Here is a 17,220-nt window from a genome sequence, read left to right on the forward strand (position 1 = left end):
AATATATAATTCAGAAATGATTGAAACAATCGGCCGCAGCGCAGAGAGAATCGAAATAGTTGTTCACTCTCCGACGGTCAAACTCAAACTCGCTCGTAAAGTAATAGTATATTTCAACATACCCCAATACACACAAGGTGTGTATGGATACGAGGGCGAAGCCCGAGTGAAATACACACCGCGTGTGTATTGGGGTATTTTGAAAGATATTTTTCTGTAATAGTGAGAGTGTGTTGGTGCTTTCCTTCCCAACCGTTACTTTCCCGCTCGACCGTTTACTTTCCCGCTCGACCGATTCATATCATACCTCACCAATACACTCTCACATATACAGAAAAACGTTATACTTTACACGTGAAATAATTTGATATCTCGTATCCAGATGAGTAAAAGTATCCGAGGGCTTCAGCCCGGGATATCAAATTACTTCACTGGTATAGTAATGTACTATTATCACATATGCACGGTGCTCGGATGTCAAAATTACTTCACTAGAAGTTTAATTAATGTTGTCTCGTTTTCGCTTATGTGATAATATATATTATGCACCTGTTGGCAAGATTGATATTTTGATGTGTAGGACATTATTGCCAGAGCCGAAGGCGTGGGTCATAATGCCTACACGTCAAAATAACAGTCTGGCAATAGGTGCATATCATATTTTAGGCGCGTGCTATTTGCCCTTAAGTGCAAATAGTCTTCTTATACACTATTTGCACTTAAGTGCAATTAGTCTTATACACTATTTGCACTTAAGTGCAAATAGTATTCTAATACGCTATTTGCACTTAAGTGCAATTAGTCTTCTAATACACTATTTGCACTTAAGTTAAATTAGCACAAAGACTATTTGCCCTTACACAGGTTAGCAGTCGCTATGTAACACGATTTTGCGCTGCGCAAAATCGTGTTACATAGCGACTGCTAACCTGTGTAAGGGCAAATAGTCTTTGTGTGCAAATAGTGAACATTATAATTAACTTCAATTAAAGTATGGGAAGAAATAAACTTCTTAATTTTCAATTTCAACAATTTGAAAGTTCCTTCAAATGTCACATGACCGAAAAGTACGTATCCTTACGATTCTCTCCATTGAGGTACCGCATATACTTTTTAGTTGATTTTCTTGAAAAATAAAGGGACCCGTGTTTTTTCTTCTCTCGAAAAAGACAAAATTCCAAAAATTATCACTGTTTGAAGGTGAAAAAATTTTCGCACCCGATCACACCCGCCATACAAATTGTTGTTGTAATCGTCATCTACATGGGAAGTATAAAGTGTCCTTTAGAGAGCACTATTGCTAGAATCAAAAAAGACAAAAACACGGGTCCTTTTATTTTCCGAATTCTTCAAGAAAACGTTAAAAAATTGGAAAAAATTTTTTCTTTTGTACCTCCCTCATTGCTTAGATTTTTTTGATGTGATTTTTTCCAAACTCCTGTCGCGTAGCAAATGTTGGTCCAATTGAGAAACTAATTACTGTTCCGGAGTCCTGAGGTCATTTGCTATACGCTAACACTTTATTTTACTAAAATCATCCGAGAAAAATGTAACATTTTTTCTCTTGATATTGCTAACTTTGGATCTGTTTTAACGACATATATTCGCGACATAGCGAAGCGCCTTTTTATTGATAAGGTAAAAGAATAGTAGGCGACAAAAAATGACTGCTTTAGTACCGTTCCAGATGCTGTTCCAGCTGTGGAGCCTCCAGAAAGAAGGATTTTTTCACCAACGTTTTTTCCAAGACTTCTGTAGGCTAGCAGCACAAAAGTACTGGGTTCATTTATATGTGGAACGATAGTGGGTGAGGCCAGCTACAACACCCCATACTCAGTTCCGTGGAACGTCGAAGCTGCAGGGAAGGCGGACTCTCCGAAGATTCACTATATTATTAAAAATAACTCTCGTGGATGTACTCGCACCAGCCAGTGCGTATACTCTACCTGAAGGTCTTTTCAAGGCCGACATTAGTACAACAACATTACAACAATCTAAAATAACTTTTTCTTGAGTTATTGCCAAAAAACTGTTTTCGGTACCCTCTGACATGTCTCTACTTTTGAGCGCTTTTCACAGAATATAATTTTTTTTCTCGAAAAAGTGAAAGATACGTGTTTCCTAGAATTGAAAGTCGAATCCAACGAGCTATCACTCATTAAAATCGAAGACCACTTGTTCTCAAAGTTAAGAAAATCACCTAAAGTTTTGGCGATATGACTCTTAAGAGTCATATCGCCAAGACTTCAGGTGATTGGGGAACAATCCGACTCCGATTTCAATGAGTGATAGCTCGTTGGATTCGTCTTTCAATTCTAGGAAACACGTATCTTTCACTTTTTCTAAAAAAAAATTGTTTTCTGTGAAAAGTGTTCAAAAGTGATCACATGTCAGAGAGTACCGAAAACAGTTTTTCGGCAATAACTCAAGAAAAAATTATTTTAAATTGTTGTAATGTTGTACGATTGTCGGCCTTGGAAAGACCTACAGATAGAGTATACGCACTGCTTGGTGCTAGTTGATCCACGAGAGCTATGACTTAAAATATAGTGAATGTTCGGAGAGTACTGCTTCTCTGCAGCTTCGCTGTTCCACGGAACTAAGTATGGGGTGTTGTAGCTGGCCTCACCCACTATCGTTCCACACATAAATGAGCCCAGTACTTTTGTGCTGCAAGCCCACAGAAGTGTTAGAAAAAAAGTTGGTGCCAAAATGCAGATTTTTTTCTTCTTTCTGAGGGCTCTACAGCTGGAACAGCATCTGGAACGGTACTATGGCAGTCATTCTTTATCGTCTACTATTGTTTTACCTTATCAATAGAAAAACGCTTCGATATGTCACGAATATATCAGATCCAATGTTAGTAAAATCAAGAGAAAAATTATCAAATTTTTCTCGGAGGATTTTAGTCAAATAAAGTGTTAGCGTATAGCAAATGACCTCAGAACTCCGGAACAGTAGTTAGTCTTTCAATTGGACTCTTCCTTTTGGACATTCGTAGAAGCAACGCACTCCAAGAACAAGCACAAGAGCAGATTTTTTTAACGGTCAAAAAGCCTCTTATTTTGGTACCAACATAAAAAACTAAATTTATATGAAAAATTCTGACTACTGCGTCGAGTAGGCCTCTTATATTAAATGTGTTGTCGTGCCTGTTTTGGAGTGCGTTGGTAGAAGTAAGAATCAAGTGTTGCCGATGTAAAACTCTTCTTTCTGACCATTTGTAGAAGCAAAAATCAAGTTTTGTCGATGGAACACTCTTGCTCGTGGCTATTTGCATAAGGAAAATTAAGGTTAATATCGGCGTTAATCTACAATCTTTAACATTTCAAATGTCTCACTATCAAAATTTTCAGAGAATTTCATTGTGTCGTTGCGAATTCTCAATGACATTCTATGAAAAAAATGACAGTGAGACATTTGAAATGTTAAAGTTTGTACTAATTTTCTCTAATCTTTCTACTCTCAGCAGACGGAAAAAACAGTACTACTTTCCACTTATATTTTCATTTTCTCAAAAACATATAAGTGCAAATAGTCCATTAAGACACTATTTGCACTTCAGTGCAAATAGTGTATAGGAAGACTATTGGCACTTAAGTGCAAATAGTCTATTAGAACACTAATTGCCCTTAAGTGCGAATAGTCTTTTTATACACTATTTGTACTTAAGTGCAAATAGTCACTTCGCATATTTTATCTGTCGAGAACAGATATATCGAGATAAACAAAAACTCCCTAGAGGGATAAGCTCGAGATTATCGTTCTAGACAGATAATATATATTATGCACCTGTTGCCAAGATTGGTATTTTGACGTGTAGGACATTATTGCCCTAGCCGAAGGCGTGGGTCATAATGCCTACACGTCAAAATAACAGTCTGGCAATAGGTGCATATCATATTTTATCTGTCGAGAACAGATATATCGAGATAAACAAAAACTCCCTAGAGGGATAAGCTCGAGATTATCGTTCTAGACAGATAAAATAGAGTACACACTTGTCGCTATCAGTCTCGGCAAGCCTCGACTTCCTCGTGACAAGTGTGTAATATATAAAAAACTAATACCACGAACTTGAGCTTTAAACTATAACTTTTAGACAAGCGATACGAATTAAACCAACCAATTTGACTAAAACTTTGTATTTACATAGCGTTTTACACAGAAATTTTTTGAAACGATAATAAACGAATTATTAAAAACAATATTCTCCAACGAGCATTGAAGAGTGGTCTAGTTCCAGCTATTCTCGAACCACCTGGCTGTTCGAGACCGGATGGAAAAAAACCAGACGGAATGAGCTTAGTTCCTTGGGCGAGAGGAAGGTCATTGTTGTGGAATTTTACCTGTAAGGACACTTTCGCACCGTCATATCTAAATTCTTCGTCTAAGCACGCCGGTTACGTCGCAAAAGTAGGGGAAAGGATTAAAATCAGCCATTATTCACAACTGGCTAACCAGTTCATTTTCATTCCGGTTGCTACGGAGACGTCAGGGGTAATAGGAAAATTGGGCCTGGATTTAATCAAAAAAATCGGAAGTAAAATCACCGATGCTACGAATGAAAAACGTGCGACGTCCTATTTAATTCAACGCATAAGCATCGCCATTCAAAAAGGAAACGTGGCATCAATTTTGGGCACAATTCCACCATCGAAAGATTTGAAGGAGGTGTTTTATCTTTAAACATTGTAAAAATGAAATACATATGAAATAAAACCCAGTAAAATTATTTAAAAAAATCAATTTAAAAAATGAATTTCTCATCAAATTTTTTTCGAATGAATTAAATATCAATGATAATATTTATTATGATGAACAACTTAATAATCTACACTTATAAGTCGTAACATTGTTTCGGATGAATGATGTGTATACAAAAAACAAAAATAAGTGTTGATTTCCATAATGAGATGATGTGCTTCAATGCTCGTAATAGCCACCAGAAAAGTTTCTATCAAATAAAATCGAAAGTTATATAAACACCAAATTTATGCATAAATACAGTTATCGATCGTTCGAGAAACAAACGTATGGTGTGAAATATGATGAGGATGACTTTTAATGATGTTATTACAATAAGTAAAAATCGTCAATTAATTTAATTACAAAATATTTCGGATATAGTGAGATATTGAATTGATTTGTTCCGCAAATAAAATCAATTCACTTATGGGCATTAGTTGGTTTTTGCTATCGGATCGACGTAACTTCATTTAAGGTATAGCTTTCTTTTCGCCACACGTGCTGTAAATACCTACTTCATAAACAAATTGTCGAAATAACTATAGGCGGCTGTCCATTGATTAAAGCCTAAAGGGAGGCAAAATAGCTATTTTCGTTGATTTCGGCCCATTACTAATAAACTTCCAACAATTTTATTTCCACCGTTTGCAGCCGTTATAAATTCATCACTGCGAGTTTGGGCTTCTCGGTATTGTACGAGATCCATATCACTGGATATAATTTGGGTACCTTCGTTTCACAGAATTGTCAAGAAACATTTTATTTTTAGTTTTCGTTTACTTTTCTGTGGTCTTCTCTTCTATACTTCCACAGTTGAATTGTTTTTTATTACTTATCTCTTCTCGGAGATCTTACTCACTAAACTTAATATCGAGGCTTGCCGAGACTGATAGTCCCAAGTGTGTACTCAATTTTATCACATAAGCGAAAACAAGACAACAACATAGAACTGAAGTGTAATTTTTGAGTAAGTAATTTTGACATCCGAACATTTATAATGAAAATCCATAAAATCGATAAAAATCCATAAAATCGATGAAAATCCATAAATCGATGAAAATCCATAAATCGATGAAAATCCATAAAATCGATGAAGATCCATAAAATCGATGAAAATCCAGCAAAAAAGGAACCTCCAAAATCATAAAAAAAGTTTCACAAAATCATTGAAAATCCTTAGAGGAGAGATAAAAGATTTTTCCAAAGAAATTTACAAACATTCTCGCCTCTCGAATTGTTTCTTTTTATAGGTGTTTTTATCACATCACTGCGAGTGTGAGCGTTGGTTTTATGACCTTAAAAATCCACGACAGTTTAGAGACAACAACTTGAGGTAACAAAAAGGTCCTCAAAGCTTAAAGCTTCAAAGCTGTAAATTTGTATAGTTGTACAGCTCTTCAGCCAATAAAAGTCCGAGCTTTATTTGTAACATAAATGCCATTTTATTATATAAAAAAAACTTAAAACTTTTTCATACATTTTAAAAACAACTCGTACAAATATTACAAAAATCTGGAAATGAAATGAAAAGTTAACAAAAGCGAGTAAAAGTTGTTAACAACGAATTGATTTTTGTTTTATACATAAAAAAAGCCTGAAATAAACATATCTTCATTTGGAACATAATACATATTGAGCAATATTATCATTCCGAGGTTTGATGAGATGGATCCGATGTGTGTAAAAGATCGGTTCGACGAATCGTCTTGTGTTTGCATATTGAAATTACACATTTTTCTTCGTGTTATTGAGTGTCTATTACGTCTTCAAACTAAGCAATTTTATGTGGTAAGGTCACTATCACAGCATCAAACTGATTTTCATGATGGTTAATTTGTGTTATTGGTTTTGTGTGTTCATTGTGATTGATATGAGCCGTCGAGATACATTGTGTACACATAATACAGCTGCTGTCGCATCACTTATGTATACATCCCGATCTTTTGTGATGTTGGAAACATGTTTTTGTTTGTTAAGAGAAATTCTGCATATATGCTTTTATGAGACGGTAAACCCGTTATGCTCCAGTGAATATATTAGTTGTAACATTGAACTTCATTTATAAATTATAAATATTGCGGTGTGCAGCCGTCTTATACACCAGACCACTATTTCAATTTAGGAATGGATCGAGAAAATGAATTCAATTCAATTTCCTTGAACGTTTTCATTTTCACTTCCTTTATGTTTAGTACCAAACTCGGCAATGCACACACGGACTGTCGACAACAATATTTTTTTTGCATTTGAATATTATAAATTGCTTTCTAACATCACTTTCCTTTCGATGAATTAATGAACAATGAATTTGTCGTTTGATTAAAATAAATAAGTCACCCATCATGCACACTCCTATTCTATATACACTCAACATTATATGGGTCATCATTTACGCACTTGATCCACACTTGAGCGTTTTAAAGTGTTGACATAGCATTCTCATATATAAATATAGGATAACAAAGGCATCTATAGGAAACCGCAAGCATTATAACAATTCTAATATCCAGCGAAACTGTACTGTTGTGACGCTTTGAAATCTCCATAGTTGTGATTGGGTGCTTCTCCACTATCATCACCTCCACCAGACTGTGTTTCGTGTAGTCCAATAGCAGCATGAGCAGCGGCCTCAGCAGCATTATTTTGAGCTTGTGCAGCTGATGCGGCAGCCTTAGCAGCTGCATGCTGAGTCGCTTCAAAATCGATACGAGCCGAGTGTAATTGCTCTTCAAGTGCTTCGACACGGGCTTTGGCCAGACCCACCATTGACGTTTGACTTGCTAGCTCGGCAGCTGCTTCTGTTGCGGCCTGTTGTGCGTGTTCAGATGACGATTGAGCATTGTTTAATGCTGCAGTTAATACGGCAACATGGTTCAAGGCTTGTTGGGCGGATTGTTGTGCTGCTTTGGCCGATCGTTTGGCTTGTTGTAATTGTTGGATTTCACCGTCTAACGCTTGATGGGCTTCAACACTTTGTTGTTCTAGACCTTGTAGCAATACTTGTTTGCCGGCAAGAGCGGCTTGAGCTGTTGCAGCAGCCTGGGCAGCAGCTTGTGCAAGTGTGTTCTTAAAAAATAAAAATAAAATTTTATATTTTTTGGTTGATTGGCAGTGGGCAGGACATTAGTCCGAAGAATTAGAAACGAAATGTTGATGACAAAGTCTCAAGTCTAAATCTCTATACCTGTGCAACATATGCGGCCTGTTTGCCTGCTGCATGTTGATTTGAGACAGCTGATTTAGCCTGATCAGCCGATCCTTGTGCAATCGATCGTAATCCACTACCAGCACTATATCCAGTTTTCTTATTCGAACCAGTACCACTTACATAAGATTGTTTCGATCTGGAATTGATGTTCGATTAAATGGAATTTAGATTAGGATGTTACTCAATGCGATTATTCGAATATCAACAATGTAAAGGCGACCCACATTCGAAAACAAAGCATTTTAAACACTTACTCTGGCGGTGAACCATGTTCAGCCGTATTATAGTCATAATCGTACTCATAATCGGATTTTTTTGCTGCCGATGATGAGGAACGTGCTGATATCGAGTCTGTGTTGTATCAATGAGAAAATTAAGAAATTTTGCGAGTTTTTTTCTGGTAAAAATTTATTCAATTTGCGGAACAAATTAATTTGAATTTAATTCGGTTACTTACTGAAACACACCAATAAGACAATAGTAGTTGCTACCTTCATTTTTGCTGAGCCTAAAAGATAAATTTCAATTTATTTTCAATATAATTGCTGCAATTTTGGTTATGCGATAAATTAGAGACTGTTGTTGAAAGCTCATCTTTGTACGTTGGACTTAAACGAAAGTGAAAATTTGAAGAAACAAAAGTGCAATTTACAAACTTATGTAACCTACAAACTTCCTGGTTTCAGACAGTTCAAGAAGAGAAAAATTTCGAAAAATGGTTATTAAAGTTATTAAAGTTCATCGTTGTTTTCGTCATCTGGATAATAATTTTAGGAAGAGTCCCTGCGACAATTGAAATTAAAAATTGAAGAATTCGAATTTTAGAAACAGCAGACATACTAATATCTCGATATATTGATTGAATTTGGTACTACTTTTGTTTAAAGCATCTCCTTATCTTTGAAATGAAGTCTATTACTTCATTCGCTTTAACATGTATTGTCCTTTATAAAACCCTAAAAGTTAGAGGTAATCACTTATTTTTGTTGGTGCTATCGATAACAAATGATTACCCGTTTCTGATTGTATGAATCACTTTCAAAATGTTTTTAAAATTCTCAAAAAAATATATTCCATAACACCTCATATAATTCTAATTTTGCCAACCACCAGAAGACTTTAGATGCCGGTATAGTCTTACGGCATAAATAGTGAACTTGACAACAAATCCCGCGTCTATTGAACCCACGCTTTCATATAATTTCCCATCATTTACATCAATAAGAGATTTCGTTCGAATTCCCCCGTTTCCTTTGAAAATGAAATCTCTTTGTCGCTTGTTGCGTTTATATGGCCGATTAATCTCTTATTAATAGCTACGCACGTGAGCTTTTTTTTTATTATTGTTGTTTAAAATCTTTGATTTGATTTCATATGTGAAGCAACAATAGCGTTGACAAACATCGTTAAATGTAAAATTTATTTTACCGAAGATTGTGAACAATTTGCATAAAATTTGTTGCGGATTTGGATAATTTTAAACCTTATATCGCGGCGGTGAAAATTTATATGTTGATTTGTTACACAAAAAAAAATCGTTTTGTATTTTCAATGGATCGTTTGATAACTTAATTAGTTAAAAAATTATTTAATGTGAAAAATCGAATAAAATAACATTTTGTGACGATGGTTTAGAAAGCATTGCGTGCAATGTTTTATATTATATTGAGTCGATAGTAAATTTTACAAAAGAACTATAATGGTCAAAACCAACGGTCAACACACGGCTTGAGTCCTTACAGCATAATTACCTACTCTGGTTAATTGCAGTGAATAAATTACCGAAATATTCAAATTTTATTACAACTAGACCACATTCCATTCCAATTTGAAATTATTTCTGGAAGTGGAAGTTTGTAATTTTTTTATATTAAAATTTGAATTGAAGAGCCAGATACACCGGAAATACTTTTTTTTCTATTCAATCCAATCACGTGCCCTCATAAAGCCATCGTTTCGAACAAATGCCAAATACCTCTAAGACGAAAAATAGTTTATCTGGAATGTTTGTGCGGCACTGGTGTCCACGTGGACTTTTGGACTATCCAGATGAAGAGTGCACATTATTCTCTTGTTGCCAGTCAAACGCAGATCATTTGAATGTTATTTCATTTTTCGGTCAAGTTTTTTTTTCATCCAAGAAATTCATTTTGTATTTACAAACATTTTATGGAGAGGAACTGGGCTGACCGAGGAACTGGACCGGAAAACATAGTTTTCGTATGAGTCACGTTTTCAATTGTTTTCAATTGTCAATGTGAATGCAATGGATCGAACCGGCAGGATACACCCATATTCGTTTAAATTGCATTCCAAAAAAAATCACTAGGTCCTATGTCCTGTGCAACCACACTGGCCAAAAAAGCTACTCTAGAAAATTGACAGACTTTTCTTCTCTAATAGAATTGATCCAACAATAGCAGCTGAATTATTGTTCAAGGTTTGTTGGTATCTTGCGGAAAATTAATTTACTCTTATTCCATGGCTCATATAGTGAGAGTTTTATAATTGAAAAGATAAAACTTTGAGTTCAGTTAATTCCTTAACACCCATTGCCATATTGGCTTCTAGTAGTAAAAAGTTCAGGAAGTAGCATAACTATAATGGCCAGTAGAGGCTTCAAAGTCACTCAGTCGCTGTCTTTCTTTTTTTAAAAGTAAATTATTTATTCATTCAATTTGTTTCCATGAAAGGGGTCCGAGATCACATCAATAAACATTTTAGAAATCCACTTGAATTGATAAATGCATTGGCTTTGTTTCTATATTGCCGTGAGATGCTAATCACCTGCAGCACCAAATCGATATTTCCGTTCATTGGTGAAACCAATTTCAAACAAAACGAATGCAATATAAAAGGAAATGCATTGTGCAGGTTTTGGCTGACGAGCATTACACATAATTTCCATTTAATGAGACTCAATTCAAACTAATTTAAATTACATTTCATTAACCGATTGATTGAAGTCAAACAGAAAATGAATTAAAATGGGGAAAGTGGAAAATAGGTTAATGAAATTGCCGACTCGAGAGCTGAAAAGGCTTACTAGAAGTTGCAGAACAGACGTCAGAGAATGGTATCCTTAGTCCGAGTTATATAATGTAAGACGCAGGAACATAATCCACAATTGAACGCATTTTAAACTGAAATTCCAATAAAATTCGGAAAAACAATTAATCGTGTGACTCGAAGTCTCATCACTTAACAAAATACATTCGATTCGAATCAATAGCTGATCATAATACGATGTGCGAACAGCGATTACCATAAGTTTGTATTGATATAATACCCATCAGTAACTTTGTTATTATTTTCACTTTCACACATTTCACAAAAATTCTACAAATCTTTCATCGTTTTATGTTTCGCGGTACATACCTCTGGAGGAGATTCACTTTCTTCGGAATTAATATATAGCTTTTCGATTAAATGTTGAATTTAAATACGAGACACCGCGACCGTCGACTTAATTGTAGCGAATGCTTACCAGTTTTCAAATGATTTCGTATTTATACCTCTGAAATCAGTTTTTAAATTGTAACTTTTATTGGAGTTATGTGTGTTGTGTGCGCGATTTTTTTTTCTCATTTCTTTCTTCAAAACGAATATTTATACGTATTTGAGCATAGAGTGTTATACATAACTCAAAAACAATGTCTGGTATAGGCAAAGATCAAATTCACTTGGATTATCCGTTTCTAAAATTTACTCGAAAAATGTATCGATTAAATTGATTTTTTTCCAACACACTTTACGGTATTATGCACACAATTTTCGGGCGATCCGTTTCGCCTGTATGCAAAAATAATCCAAAAAATTGCTGAAGTCATTAACAATTGGGCATTGTGCACAAGGCAATTGAATTGTGATCTCGCACGTTTTATAATTCCAATTAGTAAATTAAAAAAAAAAGAAATGAGAAGTTTGTATACGGCAAAAATTCGGTAGAAAAACTGTTTTAAAGTTACGGTTAGACGCACACTGCAGTTCATCCATATGATTTGCATATAGGATCCAATGAACAGCTAGCAACCGTAATTACGTGCCGAAATGTTAATTAAATTGTTATCTGGAAAAAAATTATTATTTTTTTGTTGTTTCTCATTCTTTTTTCTTTCCTGCATCAGTAAATCAGGTAGATATACAACTGAAATTTGATGAAACATTTGTTTAATAGTTTGACTTTGGTTGCGTTCGTTCCACTTTCGTTTGAGGAAGTATCATCGATGATAGAAATGATGTAGAATAATGTCCATGCAGTGCCGAACTGGCTAAAAAAAGCCCTTCGAGGGTTGTATGAAGAAATTTTTCGAAAAGCCCTTTATTCATACAAAAATCAAAAGGCCCTTCGGGATTCGCCCGAACACCTATAGGACATAGGACCAGTCCGGCACTGTAGTTCGTGATAAGTAAGTGATGGTCCTTTGAATTTGAATTTGAATTTATTCCTAGAAATGTTTCTAAACCTGAATATGAGTTACCTATATCACATGGAACATTTCCGAATAAATTTGACCCGAAAATACGATTGTTTCATATTGAACGTTCTGAAAATCGGACCAGAAAACTTTCTCAACTTTTACTTAACCTCATACAGTTAACCCTAACCAAGTCTGGGACGCAATTTGATCAAGCTGTTTTTCAGCTAGTCCACTCATATAATAACCTCGCTACCTTTAAAAGTCTTTAATAGACATTGTCGTGTGTTCTAGTGAAAAACAGACAAAAATTTTCTGGATGGAAAAATCGATCACCCCTGTTAAATTTATGTCGTTTTCTACGACATCGATCAACGTACTTCAAGCATGAGTGGTACTCTAAATAGGGTACTGAAACTTGAGAGTGTGTCATACAAAATAGTACTCTATGCTTGAAGTGCGTTGCATCGATGCAAAAACTGTACCAACAACAACGCCAAGAATCAGTGAATCAAGTATCGCATGTATTATATCCTGTGAAGTTTAGGCTTCAACTAAAACACATGAGTGAAATATTTATTTAGATTATTCGCTTAATCAGAAATAATTTTTTTCGAAACTGAAACCTGTTACCCCACAGAAAATGTTGTTGCAACTCGAAACCATAAAAAAAATGTTTCAAAATTTGTAAATTTGAGCACCTTACTTTTCGCACCATTAGGAAGATCTTTTCACCTACTTGACACACCCAACTAACTTGATCGACCTGAAGTTATTTTTCTGGTGAAGACATATGTAGTAGCTTTTGAAGGACAGTGATCTTTAGTTCTGAATTTCGGCAACGGTTTGATCGAGATTATTTTACGCTGCTTCGACGTAGAACCAAAAACCTGCCAAAAATTTAATTTTTTTATAATGCTGAAATATTGCGATTTCGTCGCTCATTTCCGGCCCACTATAAACAAAACTTCGTTCCTAATTTATGCTGAACGACTTTTTTAGCAAACCTCTTATTTGCTCCCTTTAGCATGCATAACTACATTTTCTGAGGGGTAGCGACCATCAGTTTCGAAATAGTTATTTATCTACCAAGGTAGGTATGAAGGTATTTTTTCGCACTAGATGTCGATTGTGGACCCGAGGCGAAGCCGAGGTCGACAAGACGTCGTGTGCGAAAAAATACCGGCATACCTACCGTGGTAGATACAACGTTTTTCGTAATTTCGGGCCATAATCACTTTTCCAATACAAAACATTGTCCTACATTTTGTTCTAAAATTCTTTTGTGTAGAGAAATTCATTTGAACGATCAAGAAGGCTGTATTACAATACACATTGCAATGTGATGTAAAGAGACGCGTTGAATGAAGTCGAGTAGTCAAAGATTAATATGTACCGGCCGAATGGTTATAGTCGCTGCTTTGTGTTCAAAAACCTTTTGGTGTCGGGGGTTCGATTTCTGGTCCATTCCAGGGTTTTGTTTATAAAAATTTAGCCTTCATTGAAGGTAATAGGTTCTTTAGCGTGCGAAAAAAAGGTCATATTGGACTGCGTGCATAAAAAGCTCAATCTACGAGTCTTATCAATAACTTTACTGAAATCAGCTGAGACAACACACTTCAAGCAAAAGTGCTCCTAATGACAACTGCCAAATAGAGTACATAGTATAGAGAGTAGTGTATGAAAATTTGTTCAATTTTCTTTACAGTGCAAGAAATTGTTGAGTTTCAGTACTCTATTTAGTGCGTTGGTTGAGATCTATTGAAAATATCTCTAAATGTCACAGATTAGTATCGCAAACAGCGGCTGGCTTCTTCGATCACACAGGTCCCACTTCGAAGGCTAATAATAATTCAAATTGTCGTTGGTATCAGCAACCTTTTTTTGGATATTAACTAACTTAACAAAGTCCTATGAATAGTTTCTCAGAGTTCATACTTTGAGTGGATATTCCTCTCCAACTATGAATTTTTTCAACGCTTGTATTAAGTTGCAGCGAATGATAAATTCTGATTGCATAGTGAGTACCACTTCGTTCCATTAATCTATTTTGAGTAATTTCACACCTAAATAAATATTATTGCCCTGAAAACAATGAGCGTCTCGCCTGGAATCATAGATCATATACATTGCACAGCTGTAAAAAACAAGTAATAGCTGTTGGTATTTAACCCTCTTATAAGATCGTCAAACTGGTGAATAATTTTATTCAGTCTACACTTCTCGCTTGATCAGACGTACTTATCAATTTTGAATATCTTCGTTTCATAGTATGATGAGCATAACGTTTTTTCTACTTTTATCTTTGGTTCTAATCGTTAAAGCTGATGAGGTTTTGAGTGGCACACCTCCAAGTCCAGGTACACATTTATTTCAATTCAATTTCATCGCAAGATTAAGTTAAACATTATTATCTCATAAGAAACATGTAAACTACGGGGCGAAATATATCGAATAGGACAAATTTGTGAAAGTATTCCGTCATGCCAGTATCCGAATGGACCGGAAAATATTTGCATGGCAATAGGATGGATTGGAAAGTGTTACTGTCGCCATGGACATCTACGAAACAAAAATGGAATTTGTGTACCGAGAAACAGATGCTAGGTTCAAGAGTTCAAGATAAGCTCAATTTGTTAATGTGACTTTAGATGTGGAAATAGTCAAATATAACAAATACAATTGACTTTGGCACAATTAAAAATTGATTGTGTTTTAAACTCAAAAACAGCCCTTTGTTAAATATAAAAAAAAGATCCTTTGTTGTCTGGGATCATTTATAAATTCCGTAAAGCTTCTTGAGTGCTGTCATCAAAATTAAATTTTAAATTACTCAAGAAATGCGCGTTCTTCAAAGTTAAAATTAGGTAAAATGTAACAGTCTGACATAGGTTACCAACTTTAGAACGGACTCAAAGTGCCTTGCGGTTCATTTCCCGTGACTTCGATACGTTTCTCCATGAAAACCAGGTTTCAACTAGCTAAGAAGCTAGCGGTCAACTATCAACTATTAGGACAATCGAACGGAGTGAGCGACCGAAAGCGGACGCATCTTCCAGCGGATTTTCATATGTGCCTAGAGGCCATTTTTTTTATTCCTCGATGGTTGTGCGGCTTGTCACAGGTGTAGAAAAACTGAAAACATACACTTTTCTTATTGGGTTTTCTCCAGCTACACTTCTAGGGATCAATAGTTATTTGGCGCATATAAGAAAATCCGTTGGAAGATGCGTCCGATTTCGGTAGGTCGTTTTTCAAGATATGAAATGCATGGAAAATAAATAATCAGATCCCAAACAAAGCGTTTCAATTTGGATGCATCAAGCAACACAACACTTAGAAGTTAAAAGTGAATGTTACGTTACGAAATCATTAGCAACTATCGGACTTGTTTACAAACCTCACTAAAAGCCTTTTACGGCCAATAACAAGCGCAGTCTATTACACCGGCTTAACGTGACGTCCGAACCACGCCTCGAAGCATACAAATACTCTCTGAGGAAAGTTAGGTGCTAATTGATATCTTGCCTAAATTCATTTTATTTGGGTTACGTCATCTGAGTCATTCAGTTGCAGCCACCAAACACACTGCAACTTAGGTTAATCCGGACCTGACCGAAATTATGAACTTTTTGAATTTAGGACGTTTTCAATACGACTGCTATTCGCTATTAGTGAGGTATTTCGTATATTGGCGTCTCTACCGCAACATTGCTTTTGAGGTACGGATTGTTCTTATTTTGTATGGCATTGAGGAAGGGGGAGGAACAGATAATATATTGTTTTAAAATGAAAAACAGTTTTTTTTGTTTCATTCAAAAAGTTTGTTCCATTTTCTTTTATTGAATTTACTTTTGCTCTGAAAAAACAACGCGCTCGCATCAACTCAGCTATACTATGCAGTCATAGTAAATAATTTGTTTGCTTAAAAAAAAAAGAATTTTACAATTATAAAAAATAAAAAGAATTAAAGAAAATAAAGGAAAAGAATTGAAAATAATAAATAAATTTGTTTCGCATAATATCTTACAATAAAAATGTCCATTTTCCATCCACATTTTCCGTTTCAATATCATTTTCCTCTTCCTAATCTTTTCTTTTTGTTATTTTTCATTATCAATAAAAAAAAAGTTTTTTTCTTTATGCAATTGCTTAGTACGGTTAAAACCACGTAATGTAACAAAAATGATAATAATGATTTTAAAAAAAAATGGAGAAATTGTTTCCCTTTGTTTTTTGTTTAAGTTTTTCTATGCAATATGTAGTGATTTGTTATTTATTTTATACTGACAATTTTAGTTGATTCTCATGTGTGTATCGTGGGTGTAGGTTTTGCTTCTCTTTTTGTTAAAGATTTTTTTTACTTTTGTTATTAAATAGTCCACCATTTTGATTCGTGTTTTTAATTTAAAAACATTTTTATTTACAACATTTCCATTTTTTTCTATTTATTTTTTATTTAATTATTAAATGTTGGTTGATTTTATGTACTTAAATGTTTATTGTGTACCTAATAAGGAGTTTGTTATCATCGTAAGCAAATTATCTTTCATCATTTTGGTTAAGTTACAAAATTATACAAAAAAATGCACTCTGTATCAATGACACCGAAAGTTAAAGAAAAAGCTTTCTCGATTCGAATTCCATTCCATTTTTCACCTGTTGATTACATGTAACTCATGCGTATGTTTGATCCGATTTGACCTTTCAGTATCCTACAAAAATCGTCCGAACTTCAATTTCAATTTCAATTTCATTTATTTCCAAGAAAAAACTTCTAACATTAAACACACAGCGTAGCTCCAGTATGCGTTACAATTCTAAGGAGCTACAACTTCTTCAGAT

General features: G+C 34.8%; 1 protein-coding gene and 1 long non-coding RNA gene across 2 annotated transcripts; one reads left to right on the plus strand and one right to left on the minus strand.

Annotated features, from left to right (window-relative positions):
• Nucleotides 1-6,167: 6,167 nt before the first annotated feature.
• Nucleotides 6,168-11,478, minus strand: LOC119078088. The gene is made up of 5 exons (XM_037185550.1): nucleotides 11,336-11,478; nucleotides 8,415-8,465; nucleotides 8,212-8,308; nucleotides 7,934-8,093; nucleotides 6,168-7,815 (listed from the first exon to the last, which is right to left on the minus strand). Exons 2-5 carry the CDS (start codon nucleotides 8,452-8,454, stop codon nucleotides 7,249-7,251), a joined length of 864 nt encoding a protein of 287 aa, XP_037041445.1. The 5' UTR covers nucleotides 8,455-8,465; nucleotides 11,336-11,478; the 3' UTR covers nucleotides 6,168-7,248.
• Nucleotides 11,479-14,561: 3,083 nt separating this feature from the next.
• LOC119078103 lies at nucleotides 14,562-15,103 on the plus strand. Its single transcript, XR_005087934.1, has 2 exons — nucleotides 14,562-14,735; nucleotides 14,798-15,103. It is a non-coding gene; the product is annotated as an uncharacterized LOC119078103 (long non-coding RNA).
• Nucleotides 15,104-17,220: the final 2,117 nt, after the last annotated feature.

The sequence above is a fragment of the Bradysia coprophila genome, unplaced genomic scaffold (genome assembly GCF_014529535.1).
Source record: "Bradysia coprophila strain Holo2 unplaced genomic scaffold, BU_Bcop_v1 contig_24, whole genome shotgun sequence".
NCBI classification, from domain to species: Eukaryota; Metazoa; Arthropoda; class Insecta; order Diptera; family Sciaridae; genus Bradysia; species Bradysia coprophila.